Consider the following 20,403-nt stretch of genomic DNA (forward strand, 5'->3'; position numbering starts at 1 on the left):
TACAATCAACAAATATAGGATTAATTATGTACCCATAACTTCCTGAAGTAAATATTCAGGATGGTGGGAAGAGACTGGTTCCGCAAGTCACGTACTGTTTAAATTCTCTGTGGTTCATTTGTTTTGTGATATTGGGCAAGTAGTTTAATCTAAGTTTCAGTTACCTTATCTATAAAAACAGGAGTAAAAATATCTGCGGGCTCAATAACATAATGTTGGTTTAAGTTTCTACTCCAGTGCCTAATAGAAACTTACATGTTTGTTTCTCACTCCTTACAGCTTTTTTTAAAGAAAATTTTTAAAAAAATTCTTAAAAACGAGTGTTACCGCTATTCTTAAGAAAACGTGAGATTTTTCTTAAAATAAGCTCACTTTAGTATAATTTATAAGATTTCCTTCCTCTGTAAATTTTTAAACTTCCTTGATATCGTTTTGTCAATTTTGTTTCTATTGCCAACATATTTTTTTTTCCTCCAGTTAATTCTGAAATTAAATATAAGAAACAGGGTCTTTCCCAGGTCCTGAACTGGTATTCTTCTGGTCTATTTAAAACAATATTATTGTCTTCTGATAACCAACCAAGAAACCCCACCCAGCAGCCCCTTCCCCCAATCAATATTCTGTTGTTTTCTGGTATCTCCTGCTCCCCTGCCCCAAATTTGGCCAAATCAAGACAAAAATCTCTTAGCCTGAGATCATAAACTCAAAATACCAAATATAGTACAAAATAAACGGGGGGGGGGAAACAATACAGCCACTATACAAGACAGTTTGGTGGCTTCTTACAAAACTAAGCATTCTCTTATCATACATCCAGCAATGGCACTCCTTGGTATTTACTAACCAAATGAGCTAAAAATAGTCCATACAAAAACCTGCACACAGACGTTTGTAGCAGCTTTACTCAAAATTGTCGAAACTTGATACAACCAAGATGTCCTTCAGTAGGCAAACAGGTAAGTAATCTGTGGAACATCTGGACGATAGAATATTATCGAGCACTAAAAAGAAATAAATTACCAAGCCATGACAAGACGTGGAAGAATCTTAAATACGTATTACTAAATGTAGGGAGCCAATCTGAAAAGGTTACATCCTGTATTATTCGACTATATAACATTCTGGAAAAGGCAACACTATAGAGACAGTTAAAAGATTAGTGACTGCCAGGGGTTGGGGGACAGAAAAACATGCAGTGTTTTTAGGACAGTGAAAATCTCCTACAATATTATAATGATGGATACATGTCATTATACACTTGACTAAACCCACAAGAATGTACAACACTAAGAGTGAAGCCTAAGGTAAACAATGGATTATGGGAGATGACAGGTCAATGCAGGTTCATCGATGGTTTATTGTTCATTGATTATGGATCAGTCTGGTGGGGAGTGTTGATAATGGGGGAAGAAGCTATGCATATGCAGGGGAAAGGGATATATGGGAAATCTCTGTACTTTCCCTCCTTTTAATTAATTCTGCTGTGCACTGAAACTACTCTAAGAAATAAAACTACTCGAAAACCCAATACTCAAGAAGTGTCCTCATGACCATAGGCATTAACTTCTTGCCTATTACCTTTATCTCCAATGTATCCTCTCCTCTAAATATTTTGAGTTCTTGGACCCTGAAGTTAACAACTCTAGTATATGTAAATGTTACAGTTCCACTAGAAATATGGTAGTTAAGTTGCTGTTGTGTAAGAATTCTTGGCAGCCAGTAACAAATTTAGATAAAAAACAAATATGTGTCCTTTCAATATAAACTAGCATTTAAAAAAAATCACTATACAACTTGGGAAATAAGTCAAAGCATTATTTATTTATGACGTATTTACATACTTACAAAACTGATTTTACCCAATACATCATCCTGTGTAATATCATAAAATGAACACCATATCCAGGGAATAAAAATCCATATTTCTTAATAATTTATGTATAGCTCAACAACTTTTAGAACACAGAATATTATCAATTTGGCTTCACGAATTACAAAGTCCTATTTATAATTTTTTCTAGCCAAGGAACAGAGTAGATTCAAAAGCATATTAAAGTAATTTAGTTAACCCTGAGTAATTACTAACTTGCATAATTTTGAATGGATGTATACAACACACCTTCATCTGCACTTTTACTTATACTATCACACTATCTTTTTGTCTGTATTTATCCACCTCAATTTTCAACTTCTTTAATCTTCAGAAGAAAGAGGAACAAAGAATAGGAAAGTAATAACAACAGAATAGGATGAGGAAACTACTAGCACTGCCTAAACATTCAGAAGTCTGTGACACAGTTTAGGTCTAGGGTTATCTCAAAAACCTAACAAAAGGAGGATCCCGAACTGAATAATCTGAGCACCTTGTCAACTGAGGCTGATATTAAATTACTTTTCCTGCATTCTGTTTCCTTTCACACTAATTAAATATATGTATACAAGCTTATAAAATGCAATAATTTGGATTAAAATACAAAATTTTATATACAAAATATAAAATACAGGAGCTCTTCGGAAGAAAAAAAAAATCACAAAACAACCCCAACAGTGGTGAAGAACTATATTAAAGATGGCTTTTCCTAAGACAGAGGGAGAACAAAAGCAAATAGCACTCCCGCTCTGCCAAGGCTAGAGCAGGAGTTACAAGGAAACGGGCAGGAAGAGAACAGAACACTTGGGCTAGATGATGAGTGAAGGAAACTGGCCTCAGATTGATGATCAGCATATCTTATGCCCACACCACCATCAAGACTATCTGGCTAAGCTGCCATGGTGTGTTAGAGATAATGAGTTACTTTTCTTGCCCCTTTTACAACAGGGAAATCTAAGGACAACAAAATAAACAAAAGGCTGAGAAAGCTGAGCATGTGAAGTCAGTCATGCTCTGCTGCTTTTCAAAAACTCTGGGCCAAAAACAGAACCAGAGAGGCCAGACCAGTTCATGTATTTCTCTCTTCCATGTGCCCGTCTCTCATCTTTCTCACCCACTCACACTGTTCCGAGCAGAAGGCTTATTACCAAGCCACCACGGGCAGGAAAATTATCTAGCTTCAACCAAGCCACGGTAACTCTGCCACTGCTCTTTGGGGATTCTAGGAAAATAATCATCTAATGAAATGTCAATGTTTGTGATTCTATGAGAACAATTCTCAAAACATCAAAAAGACATTTGTGACTTGGTAAAATAAAAATCAAAAAACTAAGATATTTTTAGAATCTGTAAAATTTCCTTATGATAGGAGGGAAAGCAGCAGAACGATTTTAAGTAAGGACATGCTTCCCTTCAGTTTGTAATGAAAGACTGTTTTGTCATCATGCCATTGCCTTGATAAAATAGTACTAGAAAAGGATAGCTTTTAAAATAAAGTATAGAAGCAAATGGTAGAGAAAGGCTTCTTGTACTTGAAGGAAGGAAAAGAAACTATTCTGTCCCTGTTACTCCTGGACAAAAGTGCACCAAGGAACCTATAACCTCTCTCTGCCGTCTCTGAAGACTTCTAATGACACAGAAGTCTGATATTCACTGAATAGTCATTATACAGTGCTTGAAAAGTAACATATATTTAATATTCAAATTTAATATTCATTCTTCTTATCCTCAGGTAAAAAAATAGCAGAAACCAAATAATGACTTGAAGTGGCATTAATACAAAACAAACCTGATACCTAAAAACAGTGCAGGACAAGAGCTTCAACAGCTTTTATAAAACTGCCAGAGACTGTGCTAATTCTTTTACATCTAAAGAACTGTATAGAAGAGTAAAAAAATTAAATTACATTTATATAAGAAACTATCTTTGAAAAAGTTATTTGAACTTGTATATACAAAGTTCAACAGTATTAAGAAAAAAATTTATTTAATTATGATTTATGTAAGTCCAAAAATGATAAAATATATTATTTGAGGGGAAAAGGCTTCCACTAAATAGAAACACAATAGACCAAATAAACTAGACTGAATATAAAATAAGTTTCTTTGAAAACATCCATAAAAAGTAAAGGCCAAATGGCACAAAGTTAAAAAAGTAATGCTTAAGGCAAACCAAGTAACCTTAATTAAAGTAAGAGACATACTATCCCATAAGCAATAAAGTAACCCCCTCTCAAAAATTTCTCTATTAAAATGTTTAGAGAGTATGAGTGGAAGCAGAAACAATGGCTGTTGTCAGAGTTTATTCTTGGAAATACTGAACAGCATTATACAAAAATAACTTGAATACTTCTGATTTAAAATATACTTGAATCATTTGCCCTTTAGCTGTCATATAGCAATGAAAAAATAAAATGTATTATCCCAATGTTCATAGTATAAATCTGGGAATGCCAAAAGTTATGTTTAAAATTGAAAAAGGTATGATTTTCCAGATTATATGTGTACATGATGGCCAAAAAAGAAAATGATCAATTCCATTATTTTGGCCCATATTACTGAAACACGCACGGAAATGTGGAACATCTCCCTACAAGTAAGTGTCTTATAGTTGACTGTTGAGCAGGCTGCTCAGCACCAGCCCTGAGATCGTGTGCACATACAAAAGGCATCAAAGACTGACAGGAAAAGAGATGAAGCCAAAAGAAATCATGCTTTTATAAACATTCAACCAACATGTTCTTTAATAATGTCTTCTTTAAAGAACAAAATAATCAAGTACATGGCATTAAGTTAAATGTCTTTGCACGTGAATTTCCACCTTATAAATTTGGTATGTTAAACTGTGCTGTAAATATATTTGTACATTTTCTTTTTTGAGAACTACGATAGGTGAAATGATATGACTATAAAAAGGATTTGTTTCTTTTTGTCTACTGGAATGACACAATGCCTTTCTAGAAAAAGAAAAATTGCAGCCTACAGGAAAACGATAAAAACTACTGGATTCATTTAGGCTATTCAATTTAGGAAGGAACAACCGCTTCTTTAACACCAAGCTAAAAGTGGAGGGAAAATCTCAGTCTCCTAAGTAAGTCTCCTCTCACACTGTCCTGGGTGGCAGGCGCTGTTTATACATGCCTGCTATTGCTCTGGCTGCACTGTAGATCATCTGCCGACGAGACATCCCAGTAAACGCCATGTGCCAATCAGTCCGGCTGACATTCAGTAAACTCTTTTCCAGGACTTCACCCACTGTCACCAAAAGGCCTGACCACCTCAGATTGTAGTCCTGGGGAGTTAGACTTTGAGCCTATGGAAAGATGAAATTGATATTACTTACAATACGTTTAAAAATATCATTGGAACTAGCTATAAGTGACATTTCAAAGTATTTCATGTGATTTTAAATATAGATTATGACAAACTCTGAGAAATACAGCTAGGCTGCCAATTATATCTAGTTACAATGCTAGAACACAATCAATATAATATTACACACATCTACTCTTGAAAAAATATCCCCATTAATGGGGCTAACAGTCGGAAGGTCTAAGTTCCTATTCTAAATTAAGTGTCACTTCAGGTTAATAGTAAAATTGGTACTAAAATCAGTGCTACAGTTATCTTTTATAGTAATAAAATTGCAACCCGAAAGAAGAAAACTGCAAATTAAGGCTTAAATCCATTCAGAAAAGAGTTGCTCAATTATGGAAATTATCTCTGGAAATGTAATTCACTTATTAATATGTATCAAATAATATCCAGTCCAGGACAACATCAACCACTGATGCAACATTCCTAATTGACTCAACTTGCATTTGCTCCTATTCGTATCATTTATTCATCTACAAAGGAATGAAAGAAGAAGAAACTCATTGCTTGATATCCAAGAATGATATGTTTTTTCTGTTTTAGGGTGTTAGGTATAGTCCAGAGGAGTATAGCCACATCTAGAATGGATCTACACAGTTATACGACTACCAAATGTGCCATGTATTACAATCACCTGAGGAGCTCTTGTTTCTTCTTTTTCTTTTCTTTCTTTCTTTCTTTTTTTTTTTTTTAACAATATCCAGTTTCTCATATCCCACTAAGATAGATAACTGACACACCAAGACAACTGAATTGGAAACTCTACAGCTGGTTTCAAGAGAAACAGTACAGTATTACATACATAAAATAGTTTCCAAGTAAATCTTATGCAAACAGTGCAGCACTTGGGAACCCCTGCTCTAGGCACTCTTTTCCAACGTGTATACCACAGGATCAGTATTTCACTGTATTTCAAAGAAGACAGACAGCAGATACACTGCTAAGGTCCTCGGAGACACCAGTAAAACTGCGCTTCTCCAACGACGGCATGCACATGCATCCCCTGAAGATCTTGTTAAAATGCAGCTCCTGATTCACTAGTCCTGTGTTAGGACCCGAGAATTTGCATTTTAACAAATCCCTAGGTGATGCTTATGATGTTAGGCCAAGGACCACACTTTTTAGAAACAAGGTATTTGATAGTATTGGCAAAAATCCAGACGAGCTGGGGTTTTCTACGGGGGTGGGAATCATTTATACTTAAGTTTAACCAAGTACAAATTGTATGAAATTTATTTCCAGATTTTTACTAATATATACTGATAATTCTAATTACCTGAAGGGCTGATTTCTATTCCCTTAAATTAAAAAATTCCAACAAAAAAGTGTAAAACATTTCAGAATGAATAAAAAGAAACAGGGAGGAGAGTTCAATAGCTGAGGATAAAAAGAAGACATTTCAATGCACACAGTTTTGTATCTTCTAAATTTTAAAACCAAATGACACAAAATAAAACAAACAGAATAAAAAGCAAAGTAAAAAGCAAATAACACCCTAAATACCATTATTCAGAATTAACCACTATTAACAGTTTGCTGTGTATCTTTTCAGGCCTTTTCCCCTATTCTTACTAAAATTTTAAAGCACACACACACACACCCCTGCTAGTAAATGGGATCATACTAGATTGCTGTTTTTGACTTTTACTCAGCAATATGTAATAGCTATCTTTTGGTACTGGTACACACAAGTCCACTTCATTTTTTCATGTCTACTTCTTTCCAGTATATATTCCTAAAAACAAGATAAAAATTGTCCTTTGCAATGGTCAGACATCTAACACAGGAGTCAGCAAACTTTTTCTGAAAAGAGCCAGATGGTCAATATTTTAGGCTTTGTGGGCCAGACATTCTCTGTTGCAACTACTAAGTTCTGCTGCTATAGTACAAAAGCAGCTACAAACAATAAGTAAGCAAACTGGCATGGGCGTGTTCCAATAAATTTACTTACAAAAACAGACGGCAGGCCAGATTTGGCTGTGAGCCGCTGTTTGCTGACCCCAGGTCCACAGCAATGTTAACAGTGGCAGTGATGGGAGCATCCTCATAATTATAACGTTATTTATTAGATCTGAAGTTTGCTTTGATTTTGCAGTACACACATACCCGTCTAATACTAGTTAGCTAAGAGCTATTAGTAGGATTATTTCTAACAAATACCTTCAACTTTATCAAAATCTTTTTTCTCCTTTCAATGCAGATGTTCACGTACTGAATTACATAAATTTACTATTGTTGAACCATTCTGCTGTTCTTGGAACAAATCTTTCATGGTCAGGATACAATGTTCTTATACATTTCTGAATTTTATTTATTAATTTTACCAATGGCTTTGACATTTAGTTCTTTGGACTATATTTCATTTGAAGTTAAAAGAGGCTAGTCTCACAGAATTAACTGGAAAACCCTCTACCTCTATTTCTGATACCTCATACAGCAAGAGAATTATCTCTGAACATTTTGCAGAACTCACTTATAACACCATCGGTACTCAGTGATTTTTTGTTGTTGTTAAAGTTCTTCCATTTTAATGCTTCAATTAAGTGGAATCATATGAAACTGACAATATATAACGATTTCTGACCCTCAAAGGCAACAATGTCATCTGGTTCAACCTAACACTCTTAACTATGGCAAAATTTCTATTTTCCTAGAAAATCCACTCTTTCACCTAATTTTTCTAATTTACTGGCATAACAGTACACATAGTATTCACTTACAGTCCTTTAATCACCTTCATAGTGAAATGAGTTTAATGTTAGTATCTATAAAAAGGTTTTCTTGAACTTCTGCAATGAAATTATGGAATAAAAGTTTCAGTAAAATTTCAAATTCTAAGCATCAATTCTTAGCCCCCTTTCTAAACTGTAAATGTCTAAGTAGGCCAGAGGTTACTTTTAGGGATTATATGAACACATATGCCAAATTTCCATGAAAGTACACACACATGCGTTTTTGTTGGGAAACAGCCCAATCGTTTTCTTAGATTCTCAAATGCCTTCATGTCCCAAATAAGTTTGAAAGGCAGTTTTGAGATGATATTTAACAATGTACAAAGTACAACTGTAACAAAAATTTTACGAAATTAATGACAGAAAGAAGTCAATAGAATACCACTTAAGATCACAGAGATTCCAATGCAAGTATATATTTATCTTCCATTTCATTCATGAAAGGATTAGAGAAAACATACCAAAAAAAAAAAAAAAAAAAGAGGAATAAGGATTATCATATACTTACATTCTCCTGGAAATCGTGTGGATAGGTACACTATTAGGTCCATTTTTCAGCCAAAAACCTAAAGACACGTGCCTATAAGGTTTCTAATGTTGACCTCACTAAAAACACTAAAGATGAACAGGAGGACAATCAAATCAAGGAACAGGAAATGGAGATAACAGTGGAAATGAAATGTGAGATAAAAGGGAAAGCAAACGAAAGGTAGACATAAAACAACTAGAAAAGGTAAATCTTTTCCTGAACGCAGAGCAAAAACAAAGAAAAAAATGAGAGAAATAATGATTAACCATGTAATGTACTGCCTTTCAAAGACACCTGGAAAACAAAAGGAGGAAGGTACCAAAACAACATGGAAGAACCAGGAAATTAAAAAGCAAAGAAAAATACTAAAGAAAAATGACTGAAACAAAATCAAGAACATATTTCTAACAAAAAAATGAACACGAATTTTTATTTCGAAAACAATATTGCAAGTTTCTCTGGAGTATAATGAAAAAGCAAAGGAGAAAACCAACCTGCTGTACAAATTCCAAAGGCACTGGTGTGGCTTGTGTAAATGTTTCCAGATGAATGCCATGCACAGGATCTTCAACCACCAAACAACCAATGTCAAACCATCTGCAGCAGAAATAAGAGTTCAGACGGTTTACATGCCAAATAAAACTTATCGTGAATAGACAAAAAGAGAAAACAAGTACTATTATTCAGATAGAACAGATTTCAAAAAGGAAATCTTTTTCTTATCAACTTGCAAAAGGACAACTCATAAAAACAACAGAAAAAATTACTCTGTATTAATTCTAAGAGGAAAAAATAGAGAATAACCACAAAGAAAAAATAATTTAAAAATACTTATCATGGAAAGCTTCCTTCCCACGGGAAGGGAGAATAATCAAAGTAAGGGTACTCAAATATGCAACAAGTAAATTTACATACATTGTATATGCAAATTGCTTATAATGAGTAATATCTTTCTATTGTCACTTGCTAAAATATGGGAAATTTTATAATACCAACTCTGTCATGAATATATACCCAACTAAGTTAATAACAAATTAAAAAATAAGTTTGCTCAGAGGAAATACTAACAAATACTCTCTTCATTACTAATAAATCCTTCTAATCACAATTTCTGAATTGTTCACAATGAGTCAGTCTTTGAAAACAGCCTCATGAAATTCAGGACACTTCTCTTCATTTAAAAAGACCTACATATTATACAAAATGATAAATTTTAAAAATGACTTAAGTGAAAACAATTGTAGTACCACCCAAATTTTAGCTAACCCAAATCATGAAACAACCAGATACCCTCAAAACATGAATTTAAACAATAAAAGGATATGAAGCAGGAAAATATTTCATGTCTATTTTTAATGTAAATCTAATAAAATGCAATGAAATATAAAATGGATTAGTAGACTTGCATTTACACATTCAAAAAAACCACCAAGTAAACTATAGAGTAACATAAGTAACTTTGCTGAATACTAAAATGGCACTTTATAATGTCTATAATGTTCGTATCCTAAAACTGTTTAAAATTAAAAACATTAAATAATGACATTTATTTTATTTGGTAGACTAATAGATATTTTGTATTTTACTACAACAACTTTCTCAATGAAGATAATGTATTTGTGAAGCCTCCATAAAGTCAAGCTTAGCTAAATTTTATTTTGCTTTATTTTGCATAATTTGCAGACCGTTGTGTCTATGATGAACAACATACTAACCAAGCTTTCAAGTGTGGACATCCTAAAAAGTGTTACTGAAGGTATGAGGAGAGTTTTTCCTATGATGCCAGTGAATGTATCTAAGAACAACGACCTAGCCTTGACTCAGCTCAGACTGACTGAAGTACCCTCCCTTCCTCACAGCCCTACAATTGTGTTTCTTATTATAGAGGAAAGGATGAAACTTCTCAAAATCACTTAAAGACTCTAGAGTTTTGTTTTGTTTTCTAAACAATGGTTTTCAAAGATTACTATGCGTTCAGAGAGACAGCACCATATATTCAAACCAAAAGGAAAAAGGAGACTCAAACAGACCCACAAGTGACTCTGATATTGGAATTAGTAAATGAGGATTTAAAAGTAACTATGGGTCATATATTCAAGAAAAGAGAGGTAAAGATAGTCCAACTAGATTAAAAGATATAGGCATTCAAGAGATAAATTGAATCTATGTTTTAAAAGGTAAGAACTCTATGTAAGAGTTTAACAACACGCTGGAAACAGCAGAAGGCAGGATTAGTGAACCTGAAGACAGGTAAATAGAAAATGCCAAAACTCAAGAACAGAGAGAAAAAAGAGAGTGGGGAAAAGAATCTGACAATGTGAGACACTGTCAAAGGTGAATGGGCACGTAATTAAGGCCCTACAAAGAGAAGAGGGAGGAATGGGCCAGAAGCAAGTTTTGAAGACATAATTGTAGAGAATTTCCAAAACTGAAGATACTAATCCACAGAATCAAGAAGCTCAGCGAATCCACAAAAAAATAACTATGAGAGCAAGCAAGCAAGCCAATACATATAATCATACCATGCTAAAACTGCAAAAAATAAAACAACAGAGAAAACCCTAAAAGCAGCCAGGGAAAACAACATATTATCTTCACAGAGATAATACACAAGAAGATGGAGAGAAGACTTTTTAACAGAAATGACGGAAGCCAGAAAACAGTATCATGACACTTTTAAAGTGCTGAAAGAAAATAAACTGCCGACCTAGACTTCTACATCCAGCAAAAATAAAGGTGAATTAAAGCACTTTCAGATAAACAAAAGCTGAGAGAACTGGTAGTGAGCAGCTCTGAACTGTAATGTATTATCAAAGGTTTAAGTACTTTAGGCTTCCTTTAGAAGAAAAATGACCCCAGACAGAAAAACAGAAACGCAGGAAAGAATTCAGAGAATAAACAAACAAATACTGACTGCAAAGAACACTACCAGTTATGTTTTAAGAGCTTAAAATATATGCAGAATTAAAATACTTAACAATGATACCACAAAAGGTGAAAAGGGGGTGAATAGTATTAAGAGTAGTACTAGTATTATCACAAGTTATAATTTTTATTATAATACATTGAAAAGGCATATTGTAATTTCTAATGTTAATTATTAAATGAACAATAACAAGTTAACAGAAAAAGTGACACAATAATCACTGGATGGTTTCTCAGTGCTTACATAGAAAGTTGAAACTTATCAACCTAGAATTCAGAGCTCCATTTGGCCAAGTTTCATTTCTTCTTCAAAATCCGGTTCAAGCCCTAATTATTCATGAATTTCACCTGACACTATCTCCACAGTTACCTCCACTGAAATTTTACATATTTCCTGTCAGCATAAAATTATGTTTCTTTTTATATAATTACTTAAAACTGCTCATCTGTGTACTACATATATCTTCTCTCCCACTGGCCTATAAAATGCCTCAAAGTTGGAGGATATATTTTGCATATTACAAGCCACAAAATGCTATGCCCATTGTTATTCAACACTGAACAAACAAATAAAAAATCAAAACAACAAAACCACAATGCAATTACCACAGAAGGTAGATTTCAACAAAGGGAAGTTATTTTAACATAAATCAATTAAGCAAATTAAAAATGTTTCCCATAAAAAGCCACCTATTAAAAATACATAGCCCTCAAAAACAATTATGAATTATGCTGTCTGGCAGTTTTTCTAAACTATTATGAGTACAGGAGAGACAGTGCTCACTAGAAACTCAAACCTAGTGAATGCCATCAGGCCTTCTTGCCCATACATTCCATGACTTTGAATAACTATGTGAATAATTGTGTTTGCTACTCATGGTCAGTTATATCCACACAAACTCTATCATGTTATACTTACTGCCATTTTAATAAATAATTATTAACATGATCGCAGAAAGCAGGCAAGACCATCTCCATTTTAGAATTAGAAAAGAGACACCAGGATAGAAATGCCAGCTAAGCCATGCAAGACACACAGCTAGTTAGGTGATATAAGCCAGCATCAAAATATACTTTTCTCTCTGGTCATAAAACAGGAGACACTTTTTGCTAAGTATTCAGTGTCAACTCCCAGACCCAATTATATTTTGCTTCCAAGAGAAACATAATAACCTTCTTACTTGTCAGGCAGCAATTCTGCAATGAAGTTTTCTACTGACACAGCTGTCTGTTTTTCATGGATCACCCCAGTTCGACGCAAGCTATCTATCCGTTCCTGGGCACCCTAAACAGCAATGGCAGAGGTTAGAAACCATTTCAAATTACTAAATATTAAATATACTAATTTATGATTACACAAGTAATATATGCATACATTTATAGGCAAACACATATATACTCACTGTAAACATTCAAACAATACAAAAATATAGAGTGAAAAATGACAAAGTACAATTATTATTATTATTTTTTTTTTTTTTATTATACTTTAAGTTCTAGGGTACATGTGCATAACGTGCAGTTTTGTTACATATGTATACTTGTGCCATGTTGGTGTGCTGCACCCATCAACTCGTCAGCACAAAGTACAATTATATTTCCTCAGTATCAACAGTCTGGGGTACACCTTCCACATTATTCCATATGCTTTATGATGTTGGTTGCTATTGTGAAGTGGATTATTTTTATATTACATTTTCTTATTGATTGTTACTATTAAATAATTTAAGAAAACTGTATTGTTTAATGTTGATCTGGCAAGAGGTCATCTTATTACATACAAAGTTTTTATCAGCTCTAGCAGTTTTGCAGTTAACTCGCTCTTGAATTTTTCAGGTAGACAATCATATCAATAATAAATACGGGAGGCGGAGCTTGCAGTGAGCTGAGATCCGGCCACTGCACTCCAGCCCCAGCGACAGAGTGAGACTCCGTCTCAAAAAAATAAATAATAAATAAATAAATAAATAAATAAATACGTTTTTCTCTTTCTTCTGATGCCTTTTAAATATACAGGCACCAAAATGACCAGTTACTTAAAATAAAAACCTGCAAATGTATACATTGTATACATTACACCACAGCTTATTCAACAAAATAATTATCATTAAAGAAGCAAAACTGAATGGCTGAGAACACTATACAGACAGCTCAAAATCATGAACTGATTATATGTAATAGACAACTAAAAGCTGGATTACTGAGGGAAAAAGTTTCTGTTTTTTGCTTTCATCTGAACCATTTCATAAAAGCTAACCATGAACAATGTGATGAACATGTGTTCAAAACACAAGATAAAAAGTCTGAACAAAAGTAGCCATTGATAATTCTTATAAGGACAGCAGAGTTAAACAGAGAATATCAGATTAAATGGTCAATTCTCATGCAAATGAAAATTAAGAAGGCTAGGATACATCTCGAGAAAACTCAATTTATTTCAGAGACAACTGAAATAAAGAAGAGAAAGTGACAACTGAACGAGAATGTGTAAGACAATTTAAGATATTGGCTTGTAAAGATGAAGATGATAGGATTTAAAGTACAATAAAACCAAGACTCTCTATTTTTGCTCACTCTTCTACCTCTAGTTTCCAGCAAAGTGCCTAACTTAATAGGTGTTCTCAGTAAGAACTTACCACATAAAAAAACTGAACAAAGGAAAAAAAAAGGCTTCTGAAGGCCTATGTGGTCAATGTTAAGAATACAAATAGTGTAAATATGGCATCACCAAATCTAATAACACTTAAAGAGGCAGCTGTTGATTTTGAAAGCAATGTAACAGATAAGATGAACTTAATTATTTATACTGGATGTTACAAATTTGCTTAATTCACTCCTCCCATGAGGCAGTCATGGCTAAAGTTTGATTTTTAAAAAGCTTAAGTAAACGTTAATTCAGTAAAACCGTTAAGGGATTAGTAAGATGTGAAGAGATTCATCCCCGAACCCTTTGAAGGTGGTATCTCAGCTATGCACTACAACAAAATATTACCAGATTTTATGCTTCCAGGGAACAGAGACCCAGTTTGTTCATTTTTCACTATCCTACAGCACAGAGCTTTATATTTCACAGGATTCACAAAACAATTAAAATTAATTAGTTCCTGCAAGAAACAGGATAATAAGCTAGGTAGACAAGTTTTTTTTTTTTTTTTTATAAAATCCGTAAGAAAATGAAAACAGGGTTATATCTGGCCTTTCTTTTTCCTCTGACCACTACATTAATTAAATGTGGCCTCTTTTGGAGTTCCAAATACAGATATTTTAATATTAGTCCCTAACAATGTTTTGAGAATGAAATTTTATTTTTTAGCAATATAAGAGATCAAGAATCAGGTAGTTTAGAGACCATATTAAAATAATCATTTCAGAAATGAAGAACAATACTGTAAGAGCTTATACTAAGCAACGTGGTTGAGTGAATAGTTAAAATTTTATATATCTTCATAAATGCTTATAGATACTATATTTGTTTAATATAAAACTATATAAAACAGTAGTCATAACTACAACTGGCTTTTCAATAAAGTTAATAGTCAGCATAAAAGTTCTAGAAGCTTCCTAACTTTAATTTTAGCTGAACTGATTTACGTCCTTAAATAATTTCCTATGTCTAAAAGGCAACTTAAGTTTAGTTCAGAAAACCCATTTACTTCAAATAAAATCTGAATGGGGAGAACAAAAACAGGTTAAAATTTTATACTCTAAGATTCTACATTATTTTTCTTCTCATTAGCTCCCTCTACTGTTTCTGGGGGAAAAAAAAGCCGACAACTTTACAAATCACTTTCTTATATATTAGTTTCAATGAATTTTAGTTTTGAGCTTGTACTGAAAATTGTGGGAAAAATTCATATGTGTAAATTTGAAGGATAAAAATCAGCAGTAAAATAATCTGTCAAATGCTATTATAACAAGATAAATGCAACTACAATAATTTCCATCAAATAAGGTTACCAACTTCCATATCACATTTATATAATGCTTCACAATTTAGAGAAAACCCTCATTTTAGTCTCTAATTTCAGTGAAATGAACTCACTATTTTGTGTAATAACCCATTTCTATTTAGGATTTTTTTCAGTTTACTCTCTGCAACTAAATCTTGAAAAGTCTTCCTTCTTAGACCTATAAACTCTTTCCAACTTGCAAAACCTCCTGGGAAATCTTGAAACACATTCTCAATCTAAGTATGTGACATGTTCTAGTCTTTCAATTAAAAATCGACCATATAAATGCTTATGGTTTATCATACATATGTCTGTGTATATATATGTGTGTGTATATTTATATGACTGGTTTAATGTACAATTATGTATACATACTTATTTTACCCATTTACTGTATTTTTTTTTCATTTCTAGATTTCATTCAAACCCTACAGCCATCAGTTAGTTTTGCTAAATTTTATTAAGTCTAAACACCTACGACCAAAGAAAATCTTATTGGCAATGTACACTAGGGCTCGAATTCAAGAGAAACCTACTACAGAAAAGAAGCATTTCAAAGTGCATGTGCTTTTGGCAGCTCTGCTGTGTGTGTAAGGACAGACCACTGTCAAAGGTGAAAAGGTAGAAAACATGTAATTTAATTCATATGATATACAATGCATTACATTTACATAGAGTATAACTACTGCCTAATAGCCCCTAATACAGAAAAGTGGTTTTGCAGTGAGTACACATATGTGTAAAAGAAAAGGACTTCATATTCTATTTAAATAAAGTACTAAATACAACTCAAAGAGCACCTCAAACCTATGTAGCACTACCTAGTAGAATTAAAAATAATCTAGTGTCAGTGTGGGTTTGTGTTTAGTGACTAATTATAATTAATGCAACAGACTTTTTCCCCAGTGAAATATGCTATGTCAATCACCTCATTCCAATGCTTTATAGGCATTAAATGAATGCAGGTAAAGGGTCTATGTGCCTGGCTCATGGGATGTTCTCAATAAATGCAGGCTATTATAAGCTCCTTTAAGTAACAGAATGTCATATATGAAAATGCATTTATCCTTAAACATAAATACAGTTGATCCTATTATTTTTGTGGATTCTACATAATTGTGAAGTTGACTACACACTGAAATTTATTTACAACCTCAAAATCGGACATGCACAGAGCTATGAGAAATTTGAGTTGCCTGATGCATACACTCCTAGCTGAGGTTGAACAAGGCAGGGCCCTGTCTTCTTCTTTCAGCTGACATAATGTAAACAGGTATCCTTTTTGGGGTCTATTTAGCACCTCTTTTTTGCATCTTTGTGTTTGTCGATGTTAACTGCTGTTTTCAAATGGCCCCCAAGTGTAGTGCTGGAGCGCAGTAGTGTTGCTAAGCAGAAGATTATGATATGCCTTACTGAGAAAATGAGTGTGTTAAATAAGCTGCATTCAAGCATGAGTTATAGTACTGCTGACTGTGAGAGTTCAATATTAATGAATCAAAAATATGTGCATGTATGTGTATAAAAATGTATTTAAACAGAAGGAAGCATAAAACAAAGTTACGTATTGACAGGTTGGCAAAAATGTGACCAGAGGCCCACAGAGACCTAACCATCATACCTCGCCTGGGAGCAATGGCTCAGTATTCATGAATTCAGTGTGTAGCAACCTTATAGAACATAATTATGTTGAAAAACAAGAACTGTCTGTCTTACAAATAAGATTTATTGATGGATGAGAAGTGGGTAATGAGAGAAGTCAGGGCTGACTCCAAGGTTTCTTGCCTGAGAAAACGGAAGGACAGAACTGCCATCAATTAAGTTGGAGAAGGCTAGAGGGAGCAAATGTGGAGGAAAGAAGTTAAGTTCTAGACATATTAAGTTTGAGATATTCAAGTAAAGTTGTCAAAAAGTCAACTTATATACAAATCAAGAATCTACAGAAAGGTCTCAGGTGGAAATTTAAATTTGGTACTGTCAGCACAGAGATGGTACTTAAAGCCACGGGATAGTCTGAGAGTTAACTGATAAGGAGAAGGTGACCGTCAGAAGACTGGAAAGAGGAGGAATCAGCAAAGGAAGTATAGAAGGAGCAAGCAATCAATGAAGGAGGAAAAACTAAAGTGTGGTATCCTGGAAGTCAAGTGAAAAAAGCATTAAAGAGAAGTGCATGATCAACTGTCTCAAAAGCCTCTGATAAGTCAAATAAGATGGAGAACATTAGCATGAGCTTGAGAGCACTATCAGTGGAGTGCTGGACATGAAAGCCTAACTGAGGCAGACTTAACTGAATGTGAAAAGGATATAAGAAAAGTGCTGGCAACTCTTTGGAGTTTAGCTGCAAAAGGAAGCAAAACAGGTCATTAAGCTACAGAGGAAGGGAGGTCAAAGAATTTGTTGGGGTTTCCTTTGGTTTTTTCTTTCTTTTTCAAGGTGGGAAAGATGTTTGTATGCCAATGAACTGTTCATTTGTTCTTGTATGACTGTATGCTGGTAATAATACAAAGAGAGGAAAATAAAGTATGAAAGAGAGGATGGAATCCTTAGAACTTACACATTTTTAAGCATTATCAATAGGGATAACAAAAAGCTTATGGGATTCAAGGGATATTATCATCTCAGTAATTGATTTGAATGTTAATGCTGGATTAAGATCTCGTTTAGGACTAACTACTCTCCTTTTGTGCTCTCTCAATGTTTCTTTCGCTCCCACAATAATCAAAACCTATCTTAGATTTCTTTAAATTCAAACTCCACTATATCTTCATAATACAATAGGGCTGTCCACTAAAACCAAAGTTCATCGCTATTTCAGTATGGAAAAGCCTATTAGCTCCATAGAGACAACAGATTATCAGAATTATGAAAAAATTAAATGCCAGTTTCTATGTCCTGAAAATGGTGTTCTATTACTCACTTTTAATCCAGCTGCATAGCCCACTGGTTGTGGGGCAATATTGGACTGTCCAGCTTCCCCTACAACCATAGCTAAGCCAAAGACCTCCTGGAAGGCATCTCGGACAGCAGCAACTTTTACTTCTTTATTTGAGGTCACTACAATATCCAATTCACCTCCAGATTCTACAAAGACCAGAGGAAAATTTAAATTTCAAATTAATGAAATTTTCATAATTACTACCATACCAGGTGCTGACATCTAATTTACATAATTATTACCAGTTTCATAAAACCATGCAAGCTACAGATCATTATCTTTTTTACATAGTTGAGAAAACTGAGGCCAACAAAGTTTTGCCCAAGGTAACATATCTACTTAGTACTAATGTCAGCACTTAAAACTGACATTACATATCACAAGCCAGAAATTACATATCTGGCTTGTTAAGTGTAAGTTACACATTTAGTATACTCTATTTATGGAAAATTAAAATAAAGACTTACTGATAGTAAGTGATTTGTCAAAGAGCTGCACAGAAGTTATGCACTAAACAAGGACTACCATGAAATATACTTTTTACCTAGAAAATAGTTTAAATATGGGGTCATCAAGCTTTTTATTAAATATTCCCACAATGTTCTGGGCATATACCACAAATAGAAATCTTAACGTTTCTGTGATACAATGAATTCAAAGCCCTGGTTCTAAACATGGCACTTTCTGATATTTGGCATTAATAGCAAAAAAGATTTTTCATGAAAATTGTTTATAATGTAAAACATTTGTGCCCTAGAAACAAGGCTGTTTTTCCCTAATAAATATCACATGGAACAGTGAAAGGTATTTTCAAGTATTTGGGTTTTAAAAACAATGGATCTCTTTTTCCTGACTGACATAATGTTTCACAGATCACATCTTTACTGGAAACTTCAGAAGTTACTAGAACACAAAAGAAAAGAAGAATATACTTTTTTTTTTTCCACTTTTTTCCTCCACATGGGACACATCTCTTGATCTTAGCTAAGTACTGCTCCATTAAGCTTCAGCTCAAAATGGCTTTTCAGCTTGTGATGAGTAGTCCTGCCATTTCTAATACTTTCTGAGTTTCTTGACACTTTTGAAATTGTTACATCAAGTGATTCCTAGAATATCTGTATAAAAATACCTTAAGACGGCTGGGCACGGTGGCTCACGCCTGTAATCCCAGCACTTTGGGAGGCCAAGGCGGGAGGATTGCAAAGTCAAGAAATCAAGACCATCCTGGCCAACATGGTGAAACCCCATCTCTACTAAAAATACAAAAATTAGCTGGGCATGGTGGCATGCACCTTTAGTTCCAGCTACTCAGGAGGCTGAGGCAGGAGAATCGCTTGAACCCGGGAGGTGGAGGTTGCAGTGAGCTGAGATCTCACCACTGCACACCAGCCTAGCGATAGAGTGAGACTCCATCTCAAAAAAAAAACAAAAACAGAAACAAAAACAAAAAACCTTAAGATTTACTTTGAGTTGTTTTGTTAGATAAGGATGGTGATGTTCTGCTGTCAGTAAAGGTGTCAGCTTTTTTTAATTCAATTTTATTACTTTTTAAAGCTGATTAAGTTAGGACATTTGCTAATAATAGAAATTTCATTTCTGTACCTTTCTTTTTTCCCCTCAGTGTTACACATTTTTCTTGGTGTCATGAAGACTAGTGTTCTGAGAAACTTCCTTGGGTATGAGCTCTGCTTTTATCATTTACTAGCTTCTTTACCTTGGGGAAGTCACTGAGCTTGTTTCTTTGTAGAAAAATACCTGCCATCCAGCCTGGCCAACATGGAGAAACCCCATCTCTACTAAAAATACAAAAATTAGCTGGACGTGGTGGCACACGACTATGGTCCCAGCTACTCAGAAGACTGAGACACACGAATAGCCTGAACCCAGGAGGCAGAGGTTGTAGTGAGCTGAGATCTTGCCACTGCACTCCACTCTGAGTGACAGAGTGAGACCCTTTCTCAAAAAAAAAAAAAAGAAAAGAAGAAGAAAACCACCTGGCACCTCATAGGGTTTGCTTTAAGGATTAAATAAGGTAATTGCTTTCACAGTCTTGGTTGCTTTCACAGTCTAACACAGTACAGCCATTAAAA

The 20,403-nt window shown here is 34.1% G+C and overlaps 1 protein-coding gene across 3 annotated transcripts in view; it reads right to left on the minus strand.

Annotated features, from left to right (window-relative positions):
* Positions 1–1,797: 1,797 nt before the first annotated feature.
* The window catches only part of PRRC1 (proline rich coiled-coil 1), a 32,909-nt gene continuing 14,303 nt past the window's right edge, over positions 1,798–20,403 (minus strand). For all 3 annotated transcript variants that reach the window (XM_033181373.1, XM_033181374.1, XM_033181375.1), the window contains exons 6-9: positions 18,296–18,459; positions 12,613–12,716; positions 9,001–9,103; positions 1,798–5,183 (exon numbers count right to left, since the gene is read on the minus strand). In XM_033181373.1, the coding sequence (XP_033037264.1) occupies positions 4,974–5,183; positions 9,001–9,103; positions 12,613–12,716; positions 18,296–18,459 (581 nt within the window). In that variant the 3' untranslated portion in view covers positions 1,798–4,973. The remainder of the gene's footprint in view (positions 5,184–9,000; positions 9,104–12,612; positions 12,717–18,295; positions 18,460–20,403) is intronic.

Source organism: Trachypithecus francoisi, unplaced genomic scaffold (genome assembly GCF_009764315.1).
Source record: "Trachypithecus francoisi isolate TF-2019V2 unplaced genomic scaffold, Tfra_2.0 Lachesis_group2, whole genome shotgun sequence".
Lineage (NCBI taxonomy): Eukaryota > Metazoa > Chordata > Mammalia > Primates > Cercopithecidae > Trachypithecus > Trachypithecus francoisi.